Here is a 20,301-nt window from a genome sequence, read left to right as displayed (position 1 = left end):
TTGTGTAGCCATAAGATCCTCTGGAGTTTTTCGGAGACCCCCAGCTACATAAGGGACTACCACTCCTCTCCTTTTTGCTTCTGTGGGCTTTTGGGTTTCTTTCCCTACTCTCTTCTTTTGACATTTGTTAAAAGCCCACCGCGGGTACCCACAGGTTGAGAGCGCTCTCTGGACATGTTGTGTCTCCTTTTTCTTTCCCTCAGCACTAGTAGGTATTTGTTCCGCTCTATGTTGGAGGGTCCTAATAACCCCTAGTTTATGTTGTAGTGGATGGTTTGATTCAAAAAGCAGGTATTGGTCAGTGTGTGTGGCCTTTCTAAAGACCTCTGTAAGTAGCTGTCTGTCCTCTCCTATAATTACCTTGCAGTCTAAGAAGGCTAGTTGGTTATCTTTAGTGTCCTCGTGAGTAAATTTGATATTGGTGTCCACCGCATTGATGTGATCTGTGAAAGACTGAATTTCTTGTTTTTTGATTATGACCAAGGTGTCATCCACGTATCTAAACCAGTGCCTTGGTTTTGTCCCTGAGAAGGATGTGAGAGCCTGTTTCTCCATCTCTTCCATGTACAGATTCGCCACTATGGGTGAGACTGGTGAGCCCATAGCACAACCATGAATTTGTCTGTAAAATTTCCGTCTAAACTGAAAATATGTAGTCTTAAGGCAAATTTCCAATAATTGGCAGATGTGGTCAGCACTAAGTTTTGTTCTCCGATGCAGAGTTGAGTCCTCGAGCAGTCTCTTCCTCACCACCGAGACTGCTGCTGAGGTGGGGACAGATGTGAAAAGTGAAGTCCCATCATAAGACACCAATGTTTCCTCTGGCTCCAATCTGAGGTCTTTGATACTCTCCACAAACCCTTTTGTGTTCTCTATATGATGATCAGTGTTGATAAGACTGTTTTTACATATTTCGCTACATTGTACGTGGTAGAGTCAATGCTACAGACAATGGGTCTGAGGGGAAACCCTTCCTTGTGAATTTTTGGAAGGCCATAGATACATGGTGTAGCCTCCCCAGGGTATAACCTATGATACATCTGTCTGTCAATTAGTTCTTCCTTCTCTAACTTTTGGAGACAGTGTATGACAGTGTACATCGAGGAAAAGGCTTCTTGAGACGTCATCTGTACTTCTGTGAAGAAGGTGTCGGACGTTTCGCTCCTCATCCGAAGAGCTTCGTCAGCGAACTAATAAGTGCTGGTAGCTTAGGCCTTAAATACAGTAAGAGTGGGCGGAATTGGTGTGCCAACACCCTCCTCCTATTGGTTCCTTACACACTTCTGTCAGACAGAAGCCTCTCGGAGACAGAGAAGGCAGTATTAACCAAGGGTCTCAACTTCTCAGTGACTCCTAAAACGATACCCACAGTAGACTATATCACAGCAGCTGAATCGGCCATCAGGAACAATAACCTTTCTAGAACAGAGGCAGGGGACCTTTGTCTGAGAATATCGGCCCTTCTCAGTAGTGCTAAACCACCACCGTCCAATATCACGGTAGGTGAGAGGAACGCATTAGCGGCTCTGCAGAAAGATGAGAGCATCACCATCTTACCAGCTGATAAGGGCAGATGCACAGTGGTTCTCAACACATTGGACTATGACGAAAAAATAAAAAGTCTAATTAGTGATGCCAACACATATGATCAACTTAAAAGGGACCCATCCAGTAGGTATAAGAAAGAAATCATAGACTGTCTCCAAAAGTTAGAGAAGGAAGAACTAATTGACAGACAGATGTATCATAGGTTATACCCTGGGGAGGCTACACCATGTATCTATGGCCTTCCAAAAATTCACAGGGAAGGGTTTCCCCTCAGACCCATTGTCTGTAGCATTGACTCTACCACGTACAATGTAGCGAAATATGTAAAAACAGTCTTATCCCCATTGGTAGGCAACACTGATCATCATATAGAGAACACAAAAGGGTTTGTGGAGAGTATCAAAGACCTCAGATTGGAGCCAGAGGAAACTTTGGTGTCTTATGATGTGACTTAACCTTTCACATCTGTCCCCACCTCAGCAGCAGTCTCGGTGGTGAGGAAGAGACTGCTCGAGGACTCAACTCTGCATCGGAGAACAAAACTTAGTGCTGACCACATCTGCCAATTATTGGAAATTTGCCTTAACACTACATATTTTCAGTTTAGAGGGAAATTTTACAGACAAATTCATGGTTGTGCTATGGGCTCACCAGTCTCACCCATAGTGGCGAATCTGTACATGGAAGAGATGGAGAAACAGGCTCTCACATCCTTCTCAGGGACAAAACCAAGGCACTGGTTTAGATACGTGGATGACACCTTTGTCATAATCAAAAAACAAGAAATTCAGTCTTTCACAGATCACATCAATGCGGTGGACACCAATATCAAATTTACTCGCGAGGACACTAAAGAGAACCAACTAGCCTTCTTAGACTGCAAGGTAATTATAGGAGAGGACAGACAGCTACTTACAGAGGTCTTTAGAAAGGCCACACACACTGACCAATACCTGCTTTTTGAATCAAACCATCCACTACAACATAAACTAGGGGTTATTAGGACCCTCCAACATAGAGCGGAACAAATACCAACTAGTGCTGAGGGAAGGAAAAAGGAGACACAACATGTCCAGAGAGCGCTCTCAACCTGTGGGTACCCGCGGTGGGCTTTTAACAAATGTCAGAAGAAGAGAGTAGGGAAAGAAACCCAAAAGCCCACAGAAGCAAAAAGGAGAGGAGTGGTAGTCCCTTATGTAGCTGGGGGTCTCCGAAAAACTCCAGAGGATCTTATGGCTACACAAAATTCCTACCTATTTCAAACCAGTAAATACCCTGAGACAAAAACTAGTGCATCCTAAAGACAAGGCTCCAAACCAAAAACAGAGCAATGTGGTCTATTCCATCCACTGTAAAGATGAGGAATGCAAAGAGCACTACATTGGGGAAACTAAGCAAATGCTCCAAAAAAGGCTTTATCAACATCGCAGGGACAATTCTAGTGGTCCTCAATCAGCAGTACATCTACACCTTAAAGCTACCAATCACTCTTTTGAGGACAGCGAGGTAAAGATTTTGGCCAAAGAAAACAGATGGTTTGAAAGAGGAGTAAAGGAAGCTATTTTTGTCAAGCAACAGAACCCATCATTGAATCAGAATGGTGGTTTGAGGTTTAATTTGGACCCTGTGTTCAGCAGGTTACTGAGACCAAAACCCACAGCTCTTAGTCTTGCAAATGAGGTGGAGCCAGGGCCGAGCCAGAACAATAGATGCTAACGTGCCAGTATCAGAGTCGTTCATACCCAACTCAGGGAGCGACACTTCCCTTTTATCGGAGGTGTTAATAGCAGGATAGGATTATACCACTACTCCGCCCAGGCTTAGTGTAAGGAACCAATAGGAAGAGGGCATTGGCACACCAATTCCGCCCACTCTTACTGTATTTAAGGCCTAGGCTAGCAGCACTTGTTAGCTCGCTGACGAAGCTCTTCGGATGAGGAGCGAAACGTCCGACACCTTCTTCACAGAAGTACAGAGGACATCTCAAGAAGCCTTTTCCTATTTGTACTTTATTTATCCCACAGCGGGGAAATTCACTTGTTACAGCAGCAAGCAAGATACGCAAGTAAAGAATACAGTGTAAAGAATACATATGGACTACAACTATTTGAGTGCATTCATGTGAAAAGAGACACTATTTGTTGTTTTATTAATTTGTTTGTTGTTTGTTTGTTGCTGTGTAAGTTCACCTGTGAAATAATTAAAACATTCTGGATGAGGCTGCCAGAGGGAGACATCGTGTCCGGTCATCCTCATTCATATCTTTCCCCTTTTCAGGCTTGTTACACATGCATATCTTGATTGGCCTCATAACTCAATATGCTCTTATTGACTATTTCAGGGACCAGCTGTCATCCAACTTCTTTGGCATCCTCTCCTGCCCTGGGAGTCTTCTGTACCAGGACCACGTGGACTTCCAACCACCAATGGAGTCTGGTCGCTTTAGATCAGCCCTTCTATTTCAGCATGGGCAAGACCTGGGCTCAGATCACTGTCTTGATGGAGCCATTCTGTTCCTGCCTCTTGGACTTCCTGAGCAGGTGCTGTCAGGCTACAACATGCGGTATTTAGGGAACCATCTATTGTGTCTGATGGGATTTTGTTGTGGAAAATGGAACGTTTGTTCACTCTGCCTAAATGTCTGTTGTGTGTTCAGGAGACTGAGTCTACCAGGACGACAGGAAATGGGGAGGAAGTTGAGATAAGTGTCACCTTGACAAATGAACTGCCACCAACATCATATTGAGAAGGTGGGCTTTCTGGTTTGCGCTGTTATCTGTTCTAATTGTTCTATTTTCATATGTGTTCACTCCTCTACAGTATCAGTAACAGCATGTGAAAGTTACACACGTTGCTCCACAGCAACACATTCATCGAGTGGAGAATAGGGAACACTCATTTCGGCTGGCTGAGAAAAATGGCTAAATATTAGGGGTGTTGTTCCTGAGCAGAGCCTATGTTTTCTTGTGTAATGGCACCCCCTTGTGGGCGTATTCAGCAATGGTCACTATTGTACATACGGGTCATTTTCTCTTTTTTTCTCAACATTACGTGAACGTGACTCGTGAGTTGTTTATTCCTATGCTGCTCTCATTGATTTGTTCTCAGTGAATACTTCCATTCCTGCTCTTCATGTTCAGTTTCCAGTTACACTACCCTGTCTTTCCTTGTTCCTACAGCTAAAGCAACGTCTGTAAGTACAGTTTGTGTTTTTTAATATTAAGTAGTCTTGTGCAATGGTAGCTGGGGTACCCCTAGTAGGCTAAGCTAGCTTTCCCTTTGGTATTTTTGCCTATGTAGCTTTAACTTTATTCTTGTTGTTAATTCTACATGTGGCCAACCTTTGTGCTGTTCTTATTTAAGTTCCGTATTGTATTACAGTTTCACAAAATCCTATAAAGGCTTAAGAAGATAGACCTGCTTCTGTCATCTCCTTTCGGGAACTGTTTAACTGGTTGGCTAGCAAGGCCTGCACAGGTGTCATGATACACTCAGCTCACAAACTTGTTTAACTGAGTCCCAAAACAATGCAGGTACATTTTGAAATGGTTTATAGATTTGCATGCGTGACCCTTTTTAACTGTTCAACTTTGTTCCACAAATTGAAACAAAAACTAAGAATGATCAAAGTTAAAATGACTGCATTTGTAGCTGCTACTAATCATTTATGCTAACGTGTAGTTATGTAAAGACATGTAAAATAGATTGCAGTAGATTTGCTTTAAGTTTACCGAAAAGTTCCATGATGCTTGGCGTGCTCGACCTGGGAGTAATGAATTAGTCCCAAATAGAAGTTTTGATAGAAGTCTTGTGCTGCGATGGTATTTTGATCCGACAAATCTTAAGTAACTTTGATCAAATGTAGAAATACTACAGCTTCTGCATGGACATGAACACCGAGGCAGTCGATGGAAGGGAGAGCAGCCACATATCGTGAGGGAGTGACGCTGCAAACACCAAAGTAGGTTGGAATGCAAGGTTTATGGCGTGCGTGAAGCACTTGATATGCGCTTTCATATTCCATGTATCATTCTCAACAAAAAATATAGTCACATGTTCATCTCTTGTCACATGAGATCTTGTGACAACACTAGCTAGTGTGTTTATGATGCCTCCAGTGACTGTTTGGTAACATGCTAGTTTATTTTTTACAAACTCTTAACCTGGCTATACATTTTGCATTAAGCCAGATTCCGAGCTGGTCGACTCGATTTAAAGTCTGGTCGGGCGTCAGTTGTCAAGTGTTGTCCAACAGGAAACTACTGATCATTTGGATTTCTGGTATGTCAGATTTGGTTTGCTGGGACAGTCGTCTTGCACAGTGGAAGCAGAGTTGTACGTGTTTTCACAGTAAAGCATGTCATACGTCCTCACAGTGCAAATGTCCAATAGACTACCCCCATCTGATGGCAGATCATTTGTCCAATTCACTGATCCGATCAATGGGCCTCATTCACGAAACCTTCTTACGCACAAATGTGTTCTTAAAGCCTTCTTACGAAGATTTTTGGCATTCACGAAACGTGTTCGTAACTCCCAGTTCTTAGATCTAAGAACAAATTCCACGAACGCTCAGGAGGACTCTTACGCACAAGCAAAGCTTGCACTTTCAATGCACAATCGCCCTCATGATGGATTTTGCAACCTGATCCCAAAAAATGTAGTGCAAATAAAATATCCCAACAATGATTTATCATCAAAACAACTCAAATGTAGGGGAGACTGGGGACAGTTGCAACACTTTTTACATTACTCTCAATTACTCAGAGATGATTCAGACTACGCACACCAAATCTTTACATAGTAAAGCTACATCTGCCTGCTAAATACCCATACCATTTAAAGATGTCTACATAGAACATATCAATCACAATATTTATTTGAATACAAAAATTCAGACGTTGCAACTGACCCCAAACCTGGGGACAGTTGGGACAAAAAGAATAGAATAATTTGGAGTGCAAAAAACATTTATTAAACATGTGAACAAACAGTGAACAGTTTTAGTGAACAAAATTCAGATTGTTTTAAAACTCCAGTGAATATAAAGTTTGATTTTGAAGTTTTGTTAAAGGCACACAAATGCTTAAAAAATAAAACAGCAAAACTCGCCTCTTCCCCAACAAATCTGCTGTCTTGTGAACTATTCCAGCAGCTTCTGAACAATTCTGCAGAACCCAGAACATTTCTGCTAGCTCACAGAAAAATTAAAAACAAAACAGAAATTCTTTCATTCAGAGTCACGGTTGTGACATTTGTAGACATCATCACTGGTCCAGTATCCTGCAAGTGGTTTCTCTTTTGATGTTGTGCTTGCAAGATTCTTTCTTTTTTTGTGGAACCTAAATAATGTGATGTGGCATATGTCAAAGGCCTTGGCCACTGCTCTGACTGATTTGCCTTCATCCGTTATTATATCTGAGGCTCCTTCCAAAATACTGAGCGGAACCCCTCTGTTAGTGACTCGCTTCCTCACTCTTGGCATACTGAAAACAAACAGTACAATTTTTATATTTAGATGATTTATTTACGATATGACAAGTTTATATGATTGTTTTCACAGGAAAATTTATTTAGTTTGTTCCGAAGCACAACACATACAACAATAACTAACTGCTCATTTTTGCTCAACAAGTTATTTGGGGAATTATTTGGTTTATCATTAGCATTAATTTCTTATTATGATTCCCTATTCTGCCCATCATGAGCAGTAAAGTATATTAATTGTGCCTAGTGTGGTCTATTTGGATATTAGCATGGGGACAGTTGCAACCGTCCCCATAGTATCAGTCAGGACAAAACACCATGTGCCAACTAGCCACAGTGACATTGACAAATGTAAGCAATGTTGGTGAACAGTCAACAAAACAGTGATTCAAACCAGGTAGGTTTGGAGTAATTCATACAAAATATTAGGATAGTATGACAAAAATACAGCTACTTTCATACCTCCAAAACAACTTTGTCTTGATAGAAGCTGGACCAGATGCGCAATATGGCCGCTTTCTTCTTGGCGAGTAGAGGGTCTAACTGAGCATGTGCGGTATGAGTGTCATCACTCTAGCATGTTACTGATTAGACAAATAAGGCTTGTTGCAACTGTCCCCTGTCTTTAGGATTATGTGCAATGATCTTTATTTCCATATTGAAGGGAATTATGATAGCAACTACTTTGATGACCTGGAAACTCTGAAAATGTGAATGTGAAATACTAATCATTTGTATTTACAATAGAATTACAATAGAATAGAGCTTACTGCTTACATTTTGTATGTGTTCTATGTTTTATAGAAAGAGGTACATCATTTGGACTTGTACTTGCATGCTGAGAAAGTGTGTGCACTCCTGACATATGTACATGTATAACCTACAGAAATACATACTCATATTCTATGAAATAAATATATACTTTCTATATTTATAGTAGGAGGTAGATCTTTGGGACTTGGTCATTTTAAAAGTAGCTCGCAAGCTAACAGACTGTGAGCGCCCCTGCACTGGAGTAACAACTTTCGTTTTTGATAAGTTCATTCAATATTTTAATCTGCTGAGAGGAAAATCTGGGCCTCCCTGCTTAGGCTGCTGCCCCCGCGACCCGATCTCGGATAAGCGGTAGAAGATGGATGGATGGAATCTGCTGAATCACGTTATGACCACTAGGTGGCAGTGGTTTGCACGTGACGTGTTGTGTGGCGACTTTTTTTTCCTTTTTATAATAGAACAAGTGCTTAATGCAGTTGATTGATGCCTCGGAGTGCTTACTCCTCCAGCAAATATTGTAATATAAGAAGACTAACAGGCTCAGTTCTCAGGCAAGGTCTCCTGTCACATTTACATCTGCTAACATTAGTTATTCATATTTCAAATTGCATTTTATTTCTGGTGCTTGCGTCAGCATATCTGGCGTATTCCCTCGGCTGAAAATCTATCTCACTTATAGATGGATAATATCATCAGGGAATGCTCTTTTTTTCCATGTCCCCTCGGGAACCTCGTAGGTTCTAAATAAATGGTGACGCCATCCCCAAATGAGTTCAACAGTGGCACATTCAAAGCTGATTTTACGCTGAAAGCCTGGACTTAACCTGGTCCCAGCCAGGCTATGAGTCCAGTCTAAGTTACCATGGTGATACAGCTGCTTTAAAAGACAGCTACCTTTGCTGAAAACCAAGTCCGGTTTCCCACTCAACACAGCTCGCTAACCCACTAAACTCACTTGTAGAATACCCCTAGTGTTGTGTAAAATTGAGTCAAAAGTCACACAAACAACAGTAAAGTTATTTATTGTCCAACATGGGGATGTGCACGTGTGTGTGTAAATCGCCGTGCTTCACACTGCCCGCTTCACGGCTCGAACGCAGGACTTTCGCAATGGGAGACGAAAGCGCTGACCACACGACCAAAAGCCCGGACTGTTGATCGGGTGTTCATGGTAGTCCTCAAGACAGAGGGAGTGAGGTTTTCCAACGTACACTCGTACACAACCTCACAGGCGGACATCCGTTACATGTGCAGCGGGAAAAAGCACCATCCTCAGTGTATGTAATGTACACTAGGTCCCCAACTTATGAACATCCCACTAGCCGACTGGTCTGTATTTGATTTTATTTTGCCTTGTAGTGCTTAGGAATCAGTATTTCTACTGCTACTGTACATGCTTGACCAGTAGAGGGCACTGTGACACTGCTAATGGCACCAACAGAGGAAGAGTTAGACGCTGGACAGAGAAAGCTAAGTTGTAGCTTTATGATACAACTCGGACAGAGCGTGTGATTAAAGTTGATGAAGAGTTAATAGGCCTGCTTAATTCTACACCACCCACAGAACACTACCTCTTTTAGAAGAGTCTAACCACCACCACCATTTGTCCTTTTTCAATAACTCCTCCTCCTCCTCCACAACGACGTATGCTCGACCACTCCTCTTCAAAGGTAAATAACATTTATCATTACGTATTATTATATCACTTTTATTATTGTTTTTTTCATTCATTATCCTATACATTTGTATGTATTTACATACATACACATATACTGTATATGTATACACGTACATGTAGTACCTATATCATTGGTAATACTACCTTTTCCCCTACTTAAGAACGATTCAACATAAGAACGGTCGTCTGGAACCAATTGTGTTCGTTAGTTGGGGACTTAGTGTAGTGCATTTGTCATGTTGTTACACGTTAAGGCCTCTAGGTGGCACTAATGTGTTAGGCATCTGGAGAGTATGTCTGATGTACGGTGGAGTGCTCAGTCGAGCTGTCATTGTGATAGGCAAGATGTGTGCCCTCTGTGCAAATAAACCACCAGTTAAGAGATAAGTTTTCTCTATTTTTTGGTTGATATATGAAGATATCACACTCAGGGAAACGCACACACACACACAAGCATTATTGGAGCGTCCATTAGAGCAGTCAATAGCTGAGCAGTGTGCCGAGGACATGTTTTCAATGCATAGTTTCTGGATTCTGCTCACCATCATGGCGGAGTCGAAGTCAACATAGTGAGAAAACTTGACCGGAACCGACCAAATGTTAGTGTTGTACACACACACAGAGTTAATCCCTCGGGTGTATTTGTGTTGTGTTGTAATGAAAAAAGGAGTCGACTGTGAACTATTGGAGGACTTCAAGTGCATTCAATCTCCGTGGAAACATAAAGCGTGTCGTAGACGCTTGCAGCAAACTCAGCGTGACAGAATCAACTTGTTTTTGTTCAAAGAAAGTGTTGGGTGAGTAGTAAGGATGAGCTTTCTCACCTGCAGCCTTCTTGATGCTATTGTTGCTGCTGAGGATGAACTTCCACATCCCCTCATCTGAGAGGATGGAGAGTAAACAGGAGGAGGGATGAAGATGACTTTCACACAGCAGGGGCACGCCCACAGCAGGAGGCACAGGACGTGTGTGTGTGTGTGTGTGTGTGTGTGTTATGATTGGTTGACGCAGAGCACAGGAAGTGAATCATGAGGAGGAATATGAAAAATCCCATTGGCTTTATCTTTGTTTAAACTTGTTTAATTGGTTATTTCCAAAGTTCATATTTAACGCTGACTCCCTGATAAAAGTCCAGGAAGTGCAGCTCATGTCTTCTTGGTCCGTCCAAAGTTCACCCATCACTAAGAAGATCCTTCTAGAAAGTACCGCTTCTTCTTTACATTCTTTACAACGTACACAAACAACTGGGCTCACGTTCACAAACACATTCAAGAGCTGATCACATGACACCAGTGTTCCATTAGCATGTGGCGCTAAGCATTAGCTTCTGCAAGGCACTGGGTGGCGGCAACATCATCTCATTGATGAACGTGTCCAAAAAGCTCAGCAACACAAAGTGGACCTCCTGCAGGCCTTTGGGTGTCCATATAGGATACCCATGCATCCATTTGCTATACAGGCCATGCTGCTTGCATGTACTGTAGAATATCCATCCATGTACAGGCTAACATCCAAGTCAAAAACACAACAAAGCTTCACATTTCAATATTGTTGAAAAAAAAAGGATTAGAGAAGAACCAAGTAGTGCACGTGAAGTGGTCTTTGTCAGCGTAGTAAAAGACATAAGGTATGATTTCATAAGAGCTGACAGCATTTTATTCCGCTCCCTTCAATTTGGTGGCTCTGTGCACTTCTCACTTTTATTTTGAAGGCCTCGTGCACATTGCAGTGATAAAAAAATAAAAGCAAAAGGTCCCAGCAACCGTCATCACCTTAGTGGTGGTCCATAAAGAGCTCCATACCGCGGGTCAAAGGTAACGCGTGAAGCTACGCCTCTCGTCCGTCATCGTCATCCAAAATGTCTTCCTTTGTTGGCGAAGCTTCGTGGAAGCCATGCGGTGCTTCACTTCTGGTCTCAGTGCTCATTTGACTCCGCCCATGTTCAAACCCCCGTTCGTTCCCGTGAGGTCAAAGGTCTGTGACTTTGTTCTCCAGGGCAGCGGCGATCTGCTGGAGGCGGAGCGTCAGCTGCTTGTTCTGGGCGGCGGGGTCTTCATCCAGAGACTGGATGATCTGAACAGCAGAAATATGAAATCTTACAGTGGAACCAATACAATCCAAACAAAAAATAGGTTTCATTGGACCTGATACCAGAATCCATACATCCATGAATCCAACCATTGAAAAAAACACTCATTTCTGTCAAGTGACACGTGCACGTCTCGTCTCTCTTTCAGGTTGGATGACGAGACGGTTCACTCGGCAGCGGTCTGTGCTACAGTGGAATGAACGGACAGAGTGAGCCCTCCTGTCAACCGGGAAAGACAAGTCCGGATGGAGGTGCCTCGGGCAGCGGCGCCTTCGTCCCGACAATCTACGCTTACTGAGGCAAATATAAACAAAACAGTGCAAAATGGTGTGCGCACACACAGTGTCGCTCGTTACATTGCAAAAACATACATACAGGCAACGTCTGTCAAGCTAACGTCTCACGCAGGAACACTATACTTGACTACCATCTAGTGGCTCCAATGTGAATTACACCACTCATGACAATTCCTGAAAAAATGGTCTAAAAAATGCTGTCAATTATTTGGAGCACAATTATCAACCAGCAAAATTTGTTATCATGACAAGCCTATTTTTTACACAGAATAATTGTACTTTGTACTACATGCAGAAAACTACGCCTGATAATCCTAAGTGAGGAGTGGATGGAAGGTATTTTAATGTGGACTTCTTGTACATCCTGGCCAGATGGAATTTAATAACATTTCTCACCTTCTGTAGCAAACTGTTACCACTCCCAACTTTCTTTGGCCCCATGCAGGGTTATGAAAAACAATTGCAACGCGTAGGGTGCTTTGTTTGGGTACTCCATTTCGTTGGTTACAGGTCAGATGTAGTGGTTTGTTACGTGCATTATTGTACAGAAAGCAAATCATATGAAAAGCAAGGTTTGCTTGTTTTATATGTAATAAGTCTGCTGCCATCTGCTGGTGGATCATGTGAGGTGCTGACGGTAGAAACTCACAGCATCGTAGTACTTGCTGGCGTACTGGTAGAGTTGATGCAACGCCAGCTGACTGTTCAACTTGTCCGTGTGTTGCTGTACACACACAAACACACTGTCAACGCACGCGCGCGCACACACACACACACACACACACACACACATACCCTGGAAACCTCAGCAAGGTGAGTGTTCATGTCCTGGTCACTGACTGGAACCATCTGTCTGATACCTTTGTAGTAACTGCAGACATAAGACATATATCAGTGTGGCGCACCAAGACTGGGGTGTGTGTGTGTGTTAGTGATACACTCACTCGTCCACCATCTTCTTGTAGGTGGAGATCTCCTTAGCGTAGAGCAGCTTGTTGCTGGGGGACTCCTGCAAGGACACGAAGGACACGTGAGAGGCGGGACGCCGGAGAGACGGCGGGGGGTGAGCGCACGGACCCGACTGAGTTTGTGCTCGGTCTTGGTGCAGGCGTCCATGAAGGTCTGAGCGATGACGTGCAGAGATGCGTCCACTACCTCCGTCACGTGCACGTCGAAGATGAAATGAGGGTTCCTCAGGATGTTCACCCAAAAGCGAAGCGGCAAACTGAGGTGGGAGGAGGATTAGCATTGTTGAATCTACGCTGAGACAATCTGCTGGACTGTTTGGATGTCACCTGTTTGTCTTCCAGATATGCAGCGTCTCCTCGTCCACGTTGTCGTGTTTCAGCGCCTGCTCATCCAGGAAGTCAAAAAAGTATTTGACGGCAGGGGGGACGACAGCGCTTGAGCATAGCACGCTGCGGAAGAAGTCATCCACAAACTGCTGCAGTGTCCCCTGAAGACACACAAGACACACAGACGCATTGCATTGAGACATGGCGGGACATGGGGTGGGACATGGGGGCGGAGGTACCTTGACAGAGAGCAGTCTCGTCAGGTAGATCTCAGTGATGGCTTTGGTCATGGACTTGTCCTTCATGCTGCCTCGTTTGGACTTCACCTCGTCCAGCTCGTCTGCCGGTCTCACCAGGTGGAAGGTGTTGTCGTCCTCCAGCAGTGCGTTACCTGGCAACCACACACCATGACATCAGGTACGTGCACGTGTGAGCATGTGTGCATGTGTGTGTGCACGCATACGCTCTTCATAGCTGTCCTGGTGCTGATGGAAGGACTGGGTGTGCAACACTTTGGACAGAACCAGCGTGGCGTTGTCCCGCACCTGGCCCAGCAGAGAGAGTCACATGATGTTATGACGTCATCACCAGGAGGTCACATGGTGCTCATGATCATATTTACGTTGTAATGCGCCAAAGTGTTGAGTCTCTTCCAGCGTCCTTCTTTCTGCGAGGTCAGGTCCACATCGGACAAAATCTGACCCGTGGATCCGGGACGCCATTCTGGCTCAAGCAGAACCGTCGGACATGGACAGAATCAATCAGTCATTTCCTATCATCCCTCACTTCCTGCTTCCTGTTTCACAGCTTCAGTCTGCCACCGTTTATGAACAATAAATCCTCGTCGTTCATGGTGTGTATTTGTATTTGTACTTTATTTATCCCACAGCGGGGAAATTGACTTGTTACAGCAGCAAGCAAGCAAGATACGCAAGTAAAGAGTACATAGTGACTGCAACATGGTGGAATGTTATCAGTGCTGAAAGACGCATAGTTACGTAGAATCAAGTCAGTCAAGCCAAATCCTAATAAACGGCATTCAGAGGATGGAGTCACTAGGTGTCTGTAATGTTACATCGACGAGACAGTAGCCACCACAGGAAGTACTGCACAGAAACCAGAAGTAAAACAAGAACAACAGGAAACTGTCCCAAAGCTAATGTGTGAGTCTTATTTATGGCTAATGTGTCTTATTTTCTCTTATTCTGTCTACTATATTGGGTAATAGGAGTGTAAAGGTGACTATGGGGGTGTTACTTCATGTCTAGAGGGCTCTAATCATGTTAAAAAGATTATTTAGAAGGTGGTAAACAGGCTTTCTTTCCACTAACTATCAAAATATTCCATTTATTAATAAGAAATTTGACTTTGCGGTGTGCGTGTGCGTTTTTACCAAGCGCCACGCTCTCCACCTTTGGCCTCTGTGAGTACGGCAGATTCCTGTAGACCTGATCAATGATCTTCTCCTTCACCTGCACGGCGTGAGAACCACCATGAAGTCAAACATGAAACATGAACAAGATGGCTGCCAATAAAAAGTCACCTGGGAGATGGTGTCACAGTTGAGCACCTTGACGGGGGTCACATCCGGCCCCTCCCCGTGCACCAGCACCTGCAGGGTCTGATGCACAAAATGCAGCTGTTACTCACACAAAGCAATGCACCGTGCTTTTATTATGAAGGCATTCTTTGGGACACGTCTGTGTGGACTGACCAGTACGGAATATTCCACGTCGTCTCCTAGCAGTCCTGTGTCGTTTAGCGTGTACTTGGCCTTCTTCATTTTGGCGTCCACTGGACCTTTCTCCACCTGATGTTTCAACGCTTTGAAGAGTTTGTACAGCGGCTCCCCGACGCTGTCCTGCAACAGCAACCACACACGTCTAGAAAACACCACACAAGCTGCATGCTCATACGCTATCTTCAGCTGTGTGTGTGTGTGTGTGTGTGTGTGTGTGTGAGGGAGAGAGTCACCCTGAGGAACTGGTAAAGGCAGATGGACATCCAGTTACACAACATCCTCTCCACGACAGTTTCCGACCTGCATGCAGGAAGACACAATTACTGCCGCCTAGTGACCAGAATACTACACATCACTTGTGTTTCAGTGTTCTGACTAATGATAGTCTACCACGAAGCAGTAATCACTAATTAATTACTTCTAAAAAACGCGATACAGCGAGGGAGCGATAATCTAACTACGATAATGTGCGCTTACAATAATACCTTGCACACTGCCGCTTCCATATAATGTGTATTATCATTCATAGTAGCAATGCAATAGTCCCGTCTGATTGGCTTTTTGCTGCCCTGTTCTCGCAAGACAGCTTTTCTCCATTGAGAAATCTCATCACAGCCATACTGTCAAAGAAGAGCCAGTCACAGGACAGAGGCCCGTATTTGACAAAGCTGACATAATGGCTGGTCTCCACGCATGTCACAGCAAAGAGAGACATCTGCTGGCAGGCACAGTTGTTGGGGCCACTCAACGCCGCCTCGAGGATGCCAACAAGATGGCGTCCAGCAGGGGGCAGTGTGGTGCAAGCAGCGAGTAGGCATGGCTCACCTCCTGAGCATGAGTTTAGGGTTTTTGTTGTTCACGTGCTCATCCATGAGCTCCAGCAGCAACGTCCTGGTGATGTCGGTGTAGTACTCCAGCTTGCCGTGCAGCGCCACCGTCAGCAGCGAGGCGAAATAACCGCGGGCCCGGGCGTTGAAGTCTGGCCGGCTCTCCAGCGTGTGGATGAACTAGAGGACGAAGAAAAGCGCGTAAACAAGGCGGTGATCATCTTTCCACAAGACAGGAAGTGCTCACGTTGATGAGGAAGGTCTTGCTGTTGAGCAGGTTGGAAAACTGGTTGAGGGCCTGAGCCACGGTGGCCCTGCGGGATTCTGGGATTTGGATGCTCCCTGTGATCATGGCGTCGTTCACGCCGTCCTTAGAGGGCAGGAAGAAGTTCCGGTCGGTGTAGGTTTTGTAGTCCAGGAAGGGGATGCGGGCTTCGCTCAGGTCGCTGGTGTGGTCCTCCATCTCGATCATCAGGTCTTATTGAAACAAACCATGTGATGACGTCATGTGCACGAGTCACATGATCACTAGCAGCGCTCCTACCTGTGAACTCCTTCTTGCAGCGATCCCTCACGCTCTCCTCTAGGTTCTCCAGCTGATGTTTCACCTTCTCGTACTCTCGCTCCGCCTGCTGACTCTTTCTCCTGCAGAGAGAAGAACGCTCGCAGCTCAAACCCAAACACCCGAAAGCCACCACACGTCCCACCTGTAGCAGTACACGGACACCGCGATGAACAGCAGCATGGGGACGATGACGGCCGGAATGATGATGGCCAAAGGGATGTCATCCTTGCTGGCGTAGTAGACTGAGCCAACCATCCACTCCCCGTGGCCAAACTTCACCTGCACACAAACATGAACACGGACACAGCACCTCTTATGACGTCGTACGTGAAGGGCATATTTTCTTCTTTTAGAAGGTGGGAAACAGGTTTTCTGTGCTCTTACTACAAAAATATACCATAAATAAATAAGGAATCCTCCTTTGTGGAACTTCACTTGGAAGCAATTAGCCGCCATAAAGGAGGGATTACCGTAGTGTAGAAGAACTAGTTCCATGCCCGGGGTGGAAGACTACATGGTCACACATGGCCACACAAAGCAAGGACATGATTTTAGCTACAATTTAGATAGAAGTTCCAACATACACTAAAACGCAGTCATAGTAAGGAAACATACGTGTCATGGCTGAACCACGAGTATTTACCACAAGCTCCAGCGGGTCGTTGCTGGTGTCTCTGCGCTGTCGTTTGGTTCGAGCTCTGGGCTGAGACAATGGTGCATCCAGGATCAACTTGTCATCCTGATCAGGGACACAACCGACATTCTTGACATCACAGGTCCGAGCCCATATCATCCAATCCATACATGTGCCACTTGGATTAATCCACCCATACGTCTGCCACTTGGATTAATCCACCCATATGTCTGCCACTTGGATTAATCCATCGATACGTCTGCCACTTGGATTAATCCACCCATACGTCTGCCACTTGGATTAATCCATCCATACGTCTGCCACTTGGATTAATCCACCCATACGTCTGCCACTTGGATTAATCCACCCATACGTCTGCCACTTGGATTAATCCATCCATACGTCTGCCACTTGGATTAATCCATCCATACGTCTGCCACTTGGATTAATCCATCCATACGTCTGCCACTTGGATTAATCCACCCATACGTCTGCCACTTGGATTAACCCATCCATACGTCTGCCACTTGGATTAATCCACCCATACGTCTGCCACTTGGATTAATCCATCCATACGTCTGCCACTTGGATTAATCCATCCATACGTCTGCCACTTGGATTAATCCATCCATACGTCTGCCACTTGGATTAATCCACCCATACGTCTGCCACTTGGATTAATCCACCCATACGTCTGCCACTTGGATTAATCCATCCATATGTCTGCCACTTGGATTAACCCATCCATACGTCTGCCACTTGGATTAATCCATCCATACGTCTGCCACTTGGATTAATCCATCCATACGTCTGCCACTTGGATTAATCCATCCATACGTCTGCCACTTGGATTAATCCACCCATACGTCTGCCACTTGGATTAACCCATCCATACGTCTGCCACTTGGATTAATCCATCCATATGTCTGCCACTTGGATTAATCCATCCATACTGTATAAACACCACTTGGATGAATGTTCTTACCTGAAGTATGCTAACGTGACAGGAAGCGTCTCCAACAAAAGCCTGTGCCTCTTTGGCCGTCATGGCCTTGGAGAAGCCTCGACCCTGCAGAGACAGGAAACACAGAAGAAGAATGTGAGCGGCAAGCAAGGCAGCGAGTGAGGCGGCGTGACAGGGCGCTCACAGTGACGATGATGACGCTGGTCTCTGTGAGCATGTTCTTGGACAGCGGTTTGAAGGTGGGGTCGGGGTGGTAGGCGAAGGCCCTCAGCTCCTCGATGACGTTGTCCAGGTGCAGGAAGGTTCGCAGAGAGCGGCTGTCGCTCCAGTTGACCGTCGGGGAGTAGAACTGCAGCACGGTGTCGTTCTTGCTCAGAGCCTCCTGCACAAACTGACAAGCCCAAGTTGTGTTTCCATGTTGCCCGTCACCATAGCAACGGCACCACTGCTACATACATACCTCCACAGGTGATGCGCCTGTGGAGAAGTCGTCAGAGGTGGGCACCACCTTCATGCTGGCCCTCTGGATCAGGTCAAAACTGCTTCCGATCACCACAATCTTCCGCCCGCCGCTAGAGACCAACATTAACGTTAAGGAACTGATGTTCTCACCACGTGGTCAGGTGGTTTGTTTCGCGAGCGCTCACCACACAAAGCTGGACTTTGGGGAGTAATCTGAGATCTTTGGGTTCTCTGAGTACTGGAAGGCAGCAGCGACCTCCTTGCTGGTGTTTTTCCCGTAGTTGACCTTCACTGTAAGCAGGTCCGAGGGAACCTTCTGTCCTCGATACCTGCTCGTCTTACAGGTGATCCGCTGGCCGAAGGAGAGCCTGTCCAAAGAGAGGGGTGGTTTTCATGGCGGAGAGTGGCATTGTGGACAGAAGGCTTACACTTCACAAGGAACTCCGCCCACGGCGACCATCACGTCCGCTTTGGTCGCCGTGTCCAGGTCCTCGCCGCTGATGGTGATGACGGTCCCTCCAGCAGCAGGACCCTTCCCGGGGTGCACGGTGTCAGGTTTGGGGTCCTAAAAAAAATGTTTTCTTTAGTTGTCCAAAGGATTGCAATCTATCTGTGGTGGTGCCTGCATTATTAATGAAGTTACATTTTTTAGCCTAATGAATGCATACGCATCATGGCAAGCCACGCCTCTCTGTTGTGATGGCATCCCCACAGCGTCTGATGCGCTTTAATACCTTTATTCTGAGCTGAACACATCAACAGCATCTATGTATCTCCAAGTCACTAACACCTCTCTAGTCTGCTTGTCCTGGGAACGACACTTCCTCTTTGTTACTACATGACCGCAAGATGCATTCACAGACACAACGTCTTTATTATGCATTTAGGTATGCTCGGAAATCACAGAAAATACATTTACAATCAAAACATATGAATTTAGCTTGAGTGGCGTCTTTGAACGCAACCTCTCATGGCTCGTAATATGAAAGTGCTGCTATTAAAGAGGTTCGTTTAGGGTAAATAGACATGTGTGCTATCTTTTAGCTTGATTTCAATGTTCAGTTCAAACATAAAAATATATAAAACCCTGTCCTTTCAATAAAATACAGTAAAAATGGACATGCTGTATTTCAAACGTGGTTGCAAATGGTGATTAATCATGATGAACTCATTTGAAAAATGGGATTCATGTGATTAAATTGTGTAATCATCTGACAGCCCTCGTTTCTTTGTGGTTATTTTATTGCTACAATGCACTTTGAGCACCAGGGAGGTGAAGTTCTACCAAACAATGGAAGAGTTCATTGCTGGTCAAAAGGTGGGCTGCACGCTCGTGTTCTGGTGTTTCTTCTGCAAGCTACCGTGGCAGTGGTGATGCACGCTGCCCGGCCTTGTGGAGGTGCCCTGCATGTCTGCATCTGCGCTTCCGTGGCGAATGCGATGCTGTTGGTGACCTCTTGTATTTGATTACATGATCCAGAAACACTTCCTGTCTTTCACTATTGACGTGTGCTGCATGGGACTTTGGAGCGGAGGTACAATGCATGACGAACAGGTAGCGCCAAAACCCTACACCCTAGGTCACAAGCAGTCGCACGGGCTCCTGCGGCCAGTCTACGTGCAAAAAATGCAAGAAATGCACGGAGGGCACTGTGCGACGTAGACCGGCCACAGAGGTTCTCTGTCAAGTCAAACTCTACGGGCGCTATGTTTTTTTTCAGGTTGCAAGACAAACTTGCGCACTTCGTACGTCTTGGTCCCTCGTCCGTACGGCCAACGTGTGTCTTTCGTATGTTTTGCTGATGTCAGGTTAGGGCACTGCACCCCACATACGTGATTAGTGCAGCCAACGCATGTTCAGGTGTTTTTTACATGCTCCAGTAGGTCGGTGGTGTGTTGCCGTCCGGTGAGAGTGAGGAAAAGTAGGGTAAATAAAGCTGC

General features: G+C 45.2%; 1 protein-coding gene and 1 long non-coding RNA gene across 7 annotated transcripts in view; one reads left to right on the top strand and one right to left on the bottom strand.

Moving 5' to 3' along the window:
* Positions 1 to 4,643: 4,643 nt before the first annotated feature.
* Positions 4,644 to 14,556, top strand: LOC129194611 (uncharacterized). The gene is made up of 3 exons (XR_008573770.1): positions 4,644 to 4,741; positions 12,838 to 13,102; positions 13,183 to 14,556. It is a non-coding gene; the product is annotated as an uncharacterized LOC129194611 (long non-coding RNA).
* Positions 10,548 to 20,301, bottom strand: part of LOC129194610 (plexin-B2-like) — a 72,329-nt gene continuing 62,575 nt past the window's right edge. For 5 of the 6 annotated variants that reach the window (XM_054799780.1, XM_054799779.1, XM_054799781.1 and 2 more), the window contains 23 exons: positions 18,789 to 18,925; positions 18,546 to 18,728; positions 18,359 to 18,470; positions 18,083 to 18,289; positions 17,920 to 18,003; positions 16,944 to 17,039; positions 16,443 to 16,579; positions 16,280 to 16,380; positions 15,983 to 16,212; positions 15,734 to 15,915; positions 15,142 to 15,208; positions 14,882 to 15,028; positions 14,711 to 14,788; positions 14,561 to 14,639; positions 13,790 to 13,890; positions 13,631 to 13,712; positions 13,407 to 13,558; positions 13,168 to 13,328; positions 12,950 to 13,097; positions 12,817 to 12,881; positions 12,668 to 12,743; positions 12,522 to 12,596; positions 10,548 to 11,560 (listed from right to left, as the gene is read on the bottom strand). In XM_054799780.1, the coding sequence (XP_054655755.1) occupies positions 11,456 to 11,560; positions 12,522 to 12,596; positions 12,668 to 12,743; positions 12,817 to 12,881; positions 12,950 to 13,097; positions 13,168 to 13,328; positions 13,407 to 13,558; positions 13,631 to 13,712; positions 13,790 to 13,890; positions 14,561 to 14,639; positions 14,711 to 14,788; positions 14,882 to 15,028; positions 15,142 to 15,208; positions 15,734 to 15,915; positions 15,983 to 16,212; positions 16,280 to 16,380; positions 16,443 to 16,579; positions 16,944 to 17,039; positions 17,920 to 18,003; positions 18,083 to 18,289; positions 18,359 to 18,470; positions 18,546 to 18,728; positions 18,789 to 18,925 (2,805 nt within the window). In that variant the 3' untranslated portion in view covers positions 10,548 to 11,455. Of the gene's footprint in view, positions 11,561 to 12,521; positions 12,597 to 12,667; positions 12,744 to 12,816; positions 12,882 to 12,949; positions 13,098 to 13,167; positions 13,329 to 13,406; positions 13,559 to 13,630; positions 13,713 to 13,789; positions 14,274 to 14,560; positions 14,640 to 14,710; positions 14,789 to 14,881; positions 15,029 to 15,141; positions 15,209 to 15,733; positions 15,916 to 15,982; positions 16,213 to 16,279; positions 16,381 to 16,442; positions 16,580 to 16,943; positions 17,040 to 17,919; positions 18,004 to 18,082; positions 18,290 to 18,358; positions 18,471 to 18,545; positions 18,729 to 18,788; positions 18,926 to 20,301 lie in introns of those variants that run through there. The other variant, XR_008573769.1, reaches the window with a different exon arrangement.

The sequence above is a fragment of the Dunckerocampus dactyliophorus genome, chromosome 15 (assembly GCF_027744805.1).
Source record: "Dunckerocampus dactyliophorus isolate RoL2022-P2 chromosome 15, RoL_Ddac_1.1, whole genome shotgun sequence".
Classification (NCBI taxonomy): Eukaryota; Metazoa; Chordata; class Actinopteri; order Syngnathiformes; family Syngnathidae; genus Dunckerocampus; species Dunckerocampus dactyliophorus.
This window is presented reverse-complemented; position numbering and strand designations above follow the sequence as displayed.